The sequence below is a fragment of the Scomber japonicus genome, chromosome 11, assembly GCF_027409825.1.
Source record: "Scomber japonicus isolate fScoJap1 chromosome 11, fScoJap1.pri, whole genome shotgun sequence".
NCBI classification, from domain to species: Eukaryota; Metazoa; Chordata; class Actinopteri; order Scombriformes; family Scombridae; genus Scomber; species Scomber japonicus.
In genome coordinates this window covers 25025181-25037392 of record NC_070588.1, presented here as the reverse complement: position 1 = coordinate 25037392, position 12212 = coordinate 25025181, and the positions used below count along the sequence as shown (strand labels likewise).

General features: G+C 38.9%; 1 protein-coding gene across 2 annotated transcripts in view; it reads right to left on the bottom strand.

The window, feature by feature from the left end:
• Nucleotides 1-551, bottom strand: part of LOC128368401 (diacylglycerol kinase beta) — an 82218-nt gene extending 81667 nt beyond the window's left edge. For both annotated transcript variants that reach the window (XM_053329196.1, XM_053329195.1), the window contains exon 1: nt 485-551. In XM_053329196.1, coding sequence (XP_053185171.1) covers nt 485-551 — 67 coding nt within the window. The remainder of the gene's footprint in view (nt 1-484) is intronic.
• Between the last annotated feature and the right edge of the window lie 11661 nt (nt 552-12212).

The window sequence follows — 12212 nt, the reverse complement described above, 5'->3', positions numbered from 1 at the left end:
GATGATCCCTTTAACCTCCAATCAGTTTTTTAAAAGTCATAGCCCAGACAAATGAAAATATGGCCATTATCAGATAAATAACAATGAAAATATGAATAATAATGTAAGATAAGTAGAATATTTCAACACGCAAAGAGAGGGGAAACTTAATAATGCAAGTAGGCCTAAAAGAAAAAGTAAAATCATTTGTAACTGACTGATTTTAGGTAATTGAAAACACTTTTTAGTCAATTTATTTAAATTGAACTCAATATGCATTCAAGATACAAATGGGCTTAGCTTGTTAGGGACATTTGTGGCTGCCTTAAATCTATTTGATGCAATCATTAGCCAGCAGTTGTGTGAAACCTTTGACAGACATGATCTTTTTCTCTCTCGCAAATTAAGCCTTTGAACAGATGCACGCATACACAGAAATACATCATCCATACCGCAATCTTCCATGCACACAAACAAATCTGGATTGAGACACGTGGGTACTCACACTCGCTGTACTGTTGCAGCTGGCTAAACTCAGCTGGGCTCAAACATACCCAGCTCCCGTCTCCCATACTGCCTGAGGCCAGGGGGCGAAGCTGCGTGTCTGGGAATGAGTCGGTCCACAAAGTGCCACTAGGGGGGTTGATGGTTATCCTTGGGTCAGGTTGTGTAACAAGACTGAGGCAAGAGGTTTTGGGATGTCATCTCTGCCTCGCCACAAAAAGCACCGTAGGGGCATGCGAGATGTGAAAAAAAACTAAATAAATGAAGCCACACTAGTAGAGATGGAGGAAGAAAACTGGGGGATGAATATGTTGAACTCAGAGGGGGTTTAGCTGAAAGGTGTAGTTTAACTGAGGCCAGGGGTCAATGCTTTCACGTCCTGAATATTGCGTAGAGGCTCCAAGTACTGAATTTGTCATACATGCATTACGTATATATGTATTTGTAAAACAAAAGCATAGAAAAATAAATAGATTTCAGTCTCCTGTGATATGGTTGAATGTGGCTCAGCTCCCAGCCTGAGTGAGGATAATGTCAAGTCAGATGTATGTCCACAGAGGCGACTGTCTGTCACAATAACTAACTACTCCTCATGACCCGGAGGTGGCACACAGCGTCTCAGCAGGTCTGCAGCAGAGAATACCGTCTCTGACCTGGAAAGAGAGAGAGAGGGAGATGGAGAGAGAGGGGGACAAACACAAGAAGAAGAGAGAAAAACAATAAACCATAAATTAAGGTGATCATCAGCATTTTCTGGCCTGATTATAAACTATAAATACGAAAGGGCAAAAATCAGTAAAGTCATTTAATAGACTGACAGGGTGGAGAGGGAAGGTTTATGGAGGAAGAGGTAGGAGGGAGAGCGGCTACAAGGATGATAGCACAGTACGAACAAAACAAAAAAAAAAGATTTACAGCAGAAAGTGAGGCAGAGTGTCTGAACATCGAGGATCAGGGGAAAACAGCTAACTGAGGGAAATACTGCTTAGACTGTCACAAAGAGGACTGGCCCAGTTAAATCACCGGACAGACTTTATAGTTTGTAATCGAGTGAACTTTATTTATATTCTAATTCTTTCTTTGTGGCTAAGCCCATTTCATTTCTGCAGCTGTTAAGAGACATGAAACTGAAACTCAAGATAACACAGAGAACATCCTCACTGAAATAGCATCTTAATTCGGAAAATGTGCTTTTTTTTTCGAGAACATCTCAATTCTACCATCATAATTTTTCAACTGAAGCTACTCCTCAGTTGAAAAATCTACACTTTATTATAAGAAATATCAGTTATTCTTGTAGAGCAGGTGAAACAGCGAAGAACTCAATCCAACTAGTTCTCATCACCTCATGACAAAACAGTTCATTTATCTACAATGTACAAAATGTTGCTCTGCTGTGTCAGGCTGAGAAAGACTGCAGGCAAACTGGAGTGAACTGATCGGGGATGTTGAGAAAAGAATGTAGAGGTTATTATTGTGCGGTTTTGTGGATGATGTCACACACACACACAATAGAGTTTTGTTTGCTCAAATTCAATTATTCATTGGGTCATCATGATTTCTTGACAAAATAATTCATGTGCTTGCAAAAACAAGCTCAAAATGTCCCATTTGCACATAACATACAAATATGTCATCAATTTCATAGCAGCAGGTATTTTTCCACAGCAGATATAACTAATCACATTATTATCAACTGCTGCACTTGAGTTTGCTGCAGTATGTCAGCTCCAGAGCCCCGGTTATGTGCATGCTGTGACATTTACATGAAACAGAGCTGCCATTGATGTTGTAAGTTGTGCTTTAGTGATAAATGTTTCACTGCAGAAAGAAACCTTATACGTTCAATTGTTAAAGTGAAGAATGGTGGGAGCCGCTGACTGATTGACTGCCAACAGTCTTGAATGGAAATGTGTATTAAAAAAAGTCTATCATTTCTCTTGCCTCCAGTAAGAATCCTTGCTTGCTCTTTTTAGGTAAATGGGAGATGAGAAGACTTTTGACTGATACCCAAGTACACATAGTTCCAAGAGAGAAGAGATGAAAGCATGGGTGACTAAGTCGAAGTCACCAAGGGAATAATAAAAGCGTATTTTTAGAAATGGTCCTCCACTGAAAGAAGTAAGGTTGAAGAAGGGTTTTAATTTACTCTTAAGCAGAAATCAACATAAAAAAATACACTTACAATTCTGAGCTTTATATATGAGGCACTTTACTGGAGTGAGGTGGGAGAAAATGAACTATTTGGATTCATTTAGTTAGAGAGAATGTACTTTATGGATCTTTGGTGATAGATAACAGGTATGCTTGTATAATAATATGTCATGTGACTGTGGTTTTTCAAGGTGAAATGTTTGCTTTTAAGGAGAAATTATGATGATGATAAATTAACTGTACTGTTGAAAGTGAAGTGTCTTTAGAGCACAAATACATCATATATAATGACAGAAACAAACAATAAATTACACCTAACCGTGAGTCATTTTGACAACAGAGTCAAGTGTGTTTTAAATATGGTCAGTTTGTCAGTAGTTCATCATGTGAGAACAGATTGGCATGATTTGACTGTGGTCAAAGGTTTAAGACAGCACTTTGCATAGAGGAGACATGAAGGGGAAAGGTTTGTGTGGGATGAACTGACGTCATGAAATAACTCTCCATACAATACAGTCTATATAACACTCAGCTTTTAAAGAATATGTTTTTTTTTCCTTTTTGTAAACAAATCTCTTGAAAAGACCAAAACCAACAATGTTTAAAGCTGCCTCTGAATACTTCCTGACCTCTCCATCCTGTTTGTAGCTGTTCTGCCACCATCAGCTGCTTTCAGTCAAACATTATGTTGCTATAGTAGCAAATCCTACTAGCACACTTCTGTCACAGTTGAACTGACATTGTCAAATCCACTGTTTTCTCTAATCTGTGACCAAAAACATATTCTCTAAATGTCCTTGTTGGGCCATTATCTGTAGATGCTCAGATTCATATTTTGAGGCTGTGCAGCTATTTGTTTTGAGTATAACAGTTTGGGTTCCTGTTAAACACGTTTTCTAAAATATATTGGTAATAATTAGTTATTAAAATTAATGTCTTTGGAAAAATATCAGGAATATCAGGCTCAGTGTGACCATCTGTTCCGCCTGTGATAAAACGCCACATTATTGCTTCATGAAAGATTAGATTTGTTTCATCAAAATAAGGACTCCAGCTAACTAAGCAAATGGTGGAATGGCATATAATCAAAATGATTTAACACTAAGGGGCTCAATCAAAGAATTAAAAAAATACATTTCTCAGTTTTGGTTTCAGATTTTTCTCAGAAGAGAACTGTATTGCACTTCCATGGAAGGAGCTGTTACTCCTACTAAGTCTTTCACTTGCAATACTTCTGTTTATTGGAGTCAGTTCAGTTTAGTTTGACTTCGTTTTCTTTGCTTTCATTTTTTTCTAAATGTGACGTCTACCAACTTTCCACTCTTCAGTAGAGGAAAAAGAGAGGAGAGTGGAGTGCTGCTGATAAGGAAAACATTGTTAAGACTGCGATGGACAATGAATAATAACCCTATTACAGAAGCAGTTTGGTTTAGTTTCTGTCATAGCCTATAGCGATAGGGGTTCTTGGTAATAAGCTCGCCTAGACCAGACAACAACATTACTACCTGTGCCATGACAGCTGACAATTAAAACTAAAAATACAGCTTATACCTCCACCAACCAGTCAAGTTGCAGTTTACATCCATGTCTGTCCAGACTCATTTAACATTTGTGATGAAAATTGTGTTTGCAGAACATTATGATGCCACATGGTATTTGGTATTTGATAAAATGTCATCACTTCATCATTTTATCCTATTAGACATTTGTGTGAAAGGTTGTCATAATTAGCTTATGAATTCTTGAGTTATGGCCAAAAAACATGTTTTGTGAAGTTCTTATTCTAGGTCTCAGTTCAGCCAGTCCAAGTGAATGTTTGTGCCAGATGTAATTAAATTCCCCTCCAGGCATTCCTGAGATATCATATTCACGAGAATGGGACGGACGTTAGGTCACGGTGACCAAGACCTTTGACCTTTTGATGGCCAAAATCTGATGTCTGATCTGATCTGAAATCCTGGAGTCCAAGTGGATGTTTGTGCCAAATTTGAAGAAAATCCCTCAAGGCATTCCCTGAGACATCGCCTTCACGAGAATGTGATGGACAGACGGACAGACGGATGGATGGATGGATGGATGGACGGACAACCCAAACCAGGCATGAACAGCAGAGGCATAAAAATATAGAATATTGCCACCATTTCCCACATCCACTACGTATAAAGGTAAATCAGTGTTTTTTTACTTTACCCCTCAATATGCCTCCACTCCCCTCTATTAGCTGCTCTCCTCAGTCCTGGACTACGTGGAAGACCGTGGCATACTAACAGGCTGCACATGCTTAGTAATGTTACTCACACAGGGAAAGGAACAAAGGGAAGATCTATATGTATTTACTGTGAGAGCGTGACATAGACACAGAGGGAGAAGCACGTGCCAATCAAGCATACGGGGCCTCCCCTCTGTGCAGAGAGGGATTCTGTTTTCCTCGCGAGGTTGCCCGGCAACTATGACGTCACTGCAGTGCACGACAAAGAGAGGCACCACGACAGAGATAGACACAGAGAGATAGAGGAAGAGAGAGATCACTGCGGTTACCATGGACAGTTTTTAACTACACAAACATTGTACACTGTTGTACACTTGTACACCCTCACTATATGTGTGTCTTAAACCACTAACTCTACACATGTAGGGCTGTAGATTAATGACTCTGTTACGGTTAAACCCTTGCCTGTTAAACCACAGAAAGACAGTTTCATATCTTGCAGCAATAGTTTGAAATACGCCTGTTCGCTTTCTGGTGGAGAGTTGAAAAAGAAGCTTGATTTAAGACTGTAGCCCACAGCCAGCGAGCTTATCGTAGCATAAAGACTGGAGACAAGGGGGAAACAGCTAACTTGGCTCATCAGAAGATAGAAATCTGTAAGCGTGACCTCTAAACACAACAAATCTTGTACGTTTACACCAGACAAAAGAAGTAAGTTTAAGAACAACAATTGACTAGTACGTGGAGGACAGGGGGTTGCGATGAATAAAGTCTCTACATAAGTTACTGCCCTTGGCCAAGAAACCGAGTCTCCTTCGAATCTGCTGCTTCAGTACTGTGGTTTTAACAAGCCTTACTGACTCACAGAGCCTGTCCGTGTTAAGACAGAGGAATAGAGAGGGGTTATTTACACCTCCACAGCACATTATGTTCATTACAGCACTCATTCATTCTGTGTTCCTGAAAAAGCAGAGGCAAATTAGAGAAATGGATGTAGGAAGACATTGTTCCAATGAAAGGGAGTCAGGAATTGGCACAACACTGAACTAATGACAGTGGTCATGTTTGAATACGTGCGTGTGTGTGTGTGTGTGTGTGTGTGTGTGTGTGACTCAACACCAGACCGAGGTCAAGATGCTTATATGATCTTTTATAAGTATCATCATTATATTTATGATAATATCTGTTGGAGACTTTACAGAGATCCTATTTGACTACATTTTGCAAGAGGAGGATGAAAGCGTGGTGAAAGATCTGTTAACAACGGCTCCTACAGTACAAATATGTGATTTAAAGGTAGGTTGTTGTGTGATTTATAGTTCTAATTGATTTTTCTACCAAAATATAAGGCCTGTTATATGCAACCAAATGATGCAGCTGAGTTTAATTTAACATTGGGTGAATTATGCTGTGACAGCTCCATGAAGCAGGTGTCTACCGGCCAGGTACTCACATGATATATTTTCTATTGTAGAGGAAGCAGATTGATTCAGAGCCTCCAAATGGCAGTTGGACCAACCCAACAGGAAAACCAACAAATCTTCCAAACTAACTAAAGGCAAAAATATGTTGTCCCAAATGACCTTTCATTCAACTCTTTTGTTGTTATGCCCTTTTTGTGCATGAATTAATGTTGAAACACTTTGTATATTAATGTAAACCCACTCAAAAGAAAGGTCAGACCGAAGCACAGAGCCTGAAGAACAAAAAATGCGTAACAGTCTAAATGCAACACTTTTCTGATGAGTCACCCTTTTGATGAAGATTTTGTTATACTGAGGTACAACACGCTTTGGGAAATATTGGGTTCAAATGAAATGGACCGGATCTTTACTACAAACAACTTCAACATCTCAAACTTCTCCCCAAGAGGTTTTGCAGCAGTGTAACTATTTCATTCTACTGCTTCATTTTCTGCTGACAGAAATACATTTCAGTGTCCTTGTCTGGCAAATGTAAACTTAGATTGTTTTTAGTTCTTTTAAAAAAGAAGAAAAAAATGAAGATAGAAAATATTTAACCAACACCCAATCTCTATGATTTTAGAAGGAAGCTGAAGTTTATTGTTATTACCATACCATCCAATCCAACACACACTACTCCGGTCTGCTGTTGTTTTATTTACACATTCACCATCAAGACTTATTCCAAGGCACAAAGCACATGGAGAGAGCAGCACTGCCAAATTAGGACACTGATAATGATTACAGCTATATAGGTAAACAGAAACAGGAGCTCTGGAATAATTATGTTCACAGAGGAAGAGATGGAGGGAGAAAAAAAACAAAAAAAAGCAGAGTCAGTCCAGCCATCAGAATTGGAAGAGTCTACGTTAAAGTTGGCAGTGTTCTTTTGCTGGAGGAAAAATGCCATACAGGATGCTCTAACTGACATGCCCCCCCCCCCCCCCTCACCCCCTCCTGTCGAGTGTTAAGCAGGATGCTGTGGGCAAGGCAGCCCTTCTCTACAGGAAGAGTGTGTAGAAGCTCTGATAGTAGCAGCGAAGCTCTCAACACACTCGTTTAGCGTAGACGTGCCTGCTGCAGGAAGTAATAGGACTATGTGTCCATATGATTAAATGGATACCGACATGATCCAAGCACTTGCTAAATATAGACACTGTGTTATAACTGGGTCGGTTGCTTACAGAGCAACTCCAGAAAACTAAAATTCAAACCCCAATTCACACCTGTGTTAAGTGTTGGCTCCCACACACAGACTGTATTGAGTCAACTTTTATTCGAATATGTAAGAAGTAAAATAAATAAACAAATGAATAAAACCAGAATAAGAGTATACCCTCATTCCTTGGATTTCATAGATGTCTATAGTCTTGGACAGGCTCGTTTTCAGGAAGAATTTAATACACAATGTCAGTTTACTCTTCTTCTTACTCCCTTCTCCAAAACTCAATATTTATCATATACACAACTAACAAAACCCAGGACACGCTGGAGAGACTATGTCCCTCAGCTGGCCTGGGAACGCCTCGGGATCCCCCGGGAAGAGCTAGACTAAGTGGCTGGGGAGAGGGAAGTCTGGGCTTCTCTACTTAGGCTGCTGCCCCTGCGACCCGACCCCGGATAAAGCGGAAGAAGACGGTACGGTACGGTACGGTACAACTAACAAAACAACTACCTAAATGCTAATATGTACAACCTAAATATCCACTCAGAGTGAATCAAATATAACTTAGACAGTTCCTCATCACTATACCCCTACATGTTTTTGCACATCTTCTTGAATTGATTTATATTATTTAAACCATTCCGCAAATTAAAATACACACACTCTGCAGTGGTACATACACAATGGGTTTTTTTAAAGTTAAACTTTCCTCTTAAATTATAACCCCCCCACCCCCCCCCCCCCCTCCTTTGTCTAAGAAGATTTTACCCCAAATAGTTACCAAAATTGATTCTTGCTTTATACATTATTCAATTTTATCAGATCAATGAATGTGACTTTAAAAACATTGTGTTAGTGTGTTCACGATTTCCTACATTAATAACTATCCTTATGGCTCTTTTTTGTAGTATGTATAATGAGTGTAAGTTCCTTTTGTACATGTTACCCCACATCTCCTCCATACAGTGATTCAGATACAGTAAAACAAGTGAATACAGAGTCTAAAACACTTTATGGTTGAGAGCGTGTCCTGTTTTTTCCCAGAACTGCATTGCTCCTTGCCAACTTGGCTCGCACATATCTTATATGAGGTTTCCATCAGAGTTTGTGGGTACACCCAGAAATGTATTTTCATATACTATTTCTATGTTGACATTGTCTATCATCACTTGTACCAGAGTGTTTATTTTACAATTTCGCAAATAATATCCATGCATGTTGATTTATGCTTACCTCATCTTTACAAACTGTTGCCCTTTTCTTTTAAAAGCAATTTCAACCAGTTCAGCACAATCCCTCTGACACCATACCTTTACAATTTATTGGGTAATATATATATATTTAGACCTATAAATATTCTCACTGTGTACTTTTTTGTCTATAAAATTAGTCATTTCTTCTGCAAATTCGATGCGTGCCAAAGATGTTGATCTAAAATCCATGCTGAATGTCAATCAGCAGATTGTGCTTCTCCATGAAATTGTCTGACCTTCCAATAAATAGTTTTTTCCGCTATCTTAGAGAATTGGGAAAGTAAAGACACAGGCTTGTAATTTGTAAAGTGGTGTTTAATCCCCAGCTTTATATAATGGGATAACTTTGACAATTTTCATTTTGCTTGGAAATTTAACAGTTTGGAAGGACAGGTTAAAAGTCATTGCTGTCAGGGGAAAATCTTCTATGTCCAAAACGGTTTCACTTTTTTTAGGAAATGAAAAAATCCAATGGATACAATAGAGCAACAAGATTTAGTCACAAGCCCACAGACGGTGACCAATAACATTGATTTATATCTTTTTTTTAGACTAAATATGGAGATACAAAGTGTCTGCCCGACAGCTACAGAATGTGAGTTAGTGGTTTTGCAATACTATTTATGATGATCAGTTTCAGTAGTCAGTCAGTGAGTCAGAAGATGTTTTATTCTTACACTTGCTAACAATATCGATGATTTCTTTTTTCTTCTACAGCTCTCAGAAAAATTTAACTCTTTCCTCTTAACGTTCTTTCCCCATAATCATCAACAGCCAGCCCTGATATGACTACTGTTACGCCCTTATATGAAAATGTTTCCAGAACAGAAATCGCTTCTATTTCAGACCCTTTTGTTATCGCTAATTGTGTGACAATCAAATAGGAAGTCAACAAGTTGAAGGTTGAGTCATTTGAAATCAAGTGAAGTCAGAATATTAACAGTAATCTCCCACATATGCTAATTGTCTCATGGGTATTAACAGGATGAGTGTTCATATCGACTCACTCTCTAAGCACTCAACAGCTTCACATGTTGTTCCCTGGGTATTACAAAAAGACCTTTTCCTGTGTAATACATAGCTGAAACAATGTCATTAATATGCAGTGTAATCACACATACACAAACTTTTAAGCATTGTGTGCATCTTATATATGAAGTGTGCATGAAGTAAGAATTTGGTTGGGTGGTTCCTGACTATAATGACTTTGCACACCTGCAGGAGCTTCGTGCTTGATTTGCATTTTCCAGTGACCTTTGTGTGTTTGTGGGTTTGTGTGTGTCCAAATTTCTGCCATCATTCTCAATTTCGGCTCATTCAGAGCTTTCCACAAGATTAGGAATTCAAACAGCTCAAGTGTGTGTGGGCTGAGGCTTTAATTATATACACTTCACACCAAAAGAAGCCCAGTATTAGTCACTGAAACACTTCAATCACCTGAATCCTATGGCAGGTTTCAGGTGCTTTGTTCAGAACAATTAGTGCCAGTGATGGCTTTTTGTAATGGTCCAGGATGCTTAAGAAACTGCTGCAATGCTGAAATAATGCCAGGAAGCTATTAACACACTGATACTGTATGATTGACAACATGCCATTATAACATTAAACCAATTTCAATAGACTGCAAATTGTATAACTGTATGCTTGTTGTTTGCTCTCTGTTTATGAGCAAAAATACACAGTTGAACCAAATCTACATATTTGGAAGTCACCTTTATGCCATTATGAGGTAGGTACTCATAAATTTATATTTTAAAAAGACCTTTTCTGCATGGGTAGACTGAAATGTATTACAATTTATAACAAATTGTCATCTTGGCAACTCCCTTTATGGTTGTTTTTTCATTTCTTTTAAAGCAACTAAATGTCAAATAAATTTAGTGGAGTAGAAAGCACATATTTTCCTTCTGAAATGAAGTTAATTAGATATATAAACTAAATAAAATCCATGTGGTATTTAAGTATAGTATTTGTGCCTAAAACGTCATCTTATCTCTACTCTTATTTGGTGTAGTGCATTTTGCAGTTTTTGTATATTGTATTCGCACAATTGAAGTCTTATTGTTTTTAAGCTGCTTTGCTAAAGATTTCCCTCTGTGGGACAATAAATGCATAAACTGAACGGGTGAAGCTCCTCAATAGCAGAGACACAATTGCCGATATTACATGTATTGCTGGAGAACGGGGGGAAATTATAATGAATTTTTAACAAAAGAGTTTTCATTCAGGGATAGTAGTTTTGTCTAAATTAAAGTCCTCACATTAGTTTCACACTATTCCAGTCAACTACAAGTGGCTGTAATGTGCAAAGAAACAAAGCAGTGCTCCAGCAAAGGCCTGTGAAAATGAATGTAAGCAAATCAAGACTTTAAGAGCATTTTAAAGAACAGTTTTGCAAATGTTTTATGAGAAATGCACACTTTCTGTCAGATCTCATTGTGTTTTGGTGAGTATATCTCAATGTACTAACTCCACAGGGCCCCTTTAACCACTATGTTTTGCTTGGGATAGTGTTTTCCTCGTCTGGAAGCATCAAAGGGAAGGGGCAAAGGTGAACAGGCCAACGACATAGTTCAAGAATCTAGCTAGTATTGTTTTAGAGAACAAACTGCATGGGGCACGGTCATCCCAAGGGGTTGTTGACTGAGCTTCATCTTTACCCATAAAAGGCCTGCTGCTGATCCCTTGTCAAGACTTGACAACACACATACACACGCACTCAAAAACACACACACACACACACATACTATTCCTGTCTCTCACCCTAAACTATGGTCACCTCTTGCCCCCGTTATCACAACTCAATGTTTCCACTAAGTCATCTTTGTATTTTTTTTTAAACTTCATCTTTTCTGCGATAGTTCTTTCAATCTTGTGAGAATGAATCACCTCAGTTCTCACCTCTGTTTTCACAGCTTTGCCAGGCCAGCGAACCCTGATTGCTGCCAGATCTGCCTCAGTATCGTTAGTCATGCAGAACTTTTATCATGCTGGTATTTGCCTTCAGCAGGTGTGCATTGTCAAGGTTACGAGAATAAGAAGCACAAACTCAACGTGTGCGCTGGCTTGTGAACCACCGTGGCTGAAACTCGCACTAGCATGCTGAGCAGATCATGTGCTAGGAAATAGCACCCAAAGCTGACACCCAAACTATCTGAGAACATTGTGGATTGATCTGTGATTAGCCCCTGCTGCAGGCTAGGCTCACATAGCGCCCTGGCTTTCTGTTCTCTAACCTACTGGGGATATAGCCTCACAAATACCAGGAGTATTTATGGAAGGCCTGGGTGTCATGGCAACTGGGGGATTGTGTGTAAAACGTAGAGGGGAATGGAAAGGCCAGGCTATACACAACAAACGATTGCACTGTATTTAAAGGGGAATGCCAACCATTTGAAAAGAATAGTTGATCATTCTCTTTCTCTGGCCTGTGACGGGCCAGTGTTGTGAATATAAAATATGAATATGTGTCAACAATGGGGAAA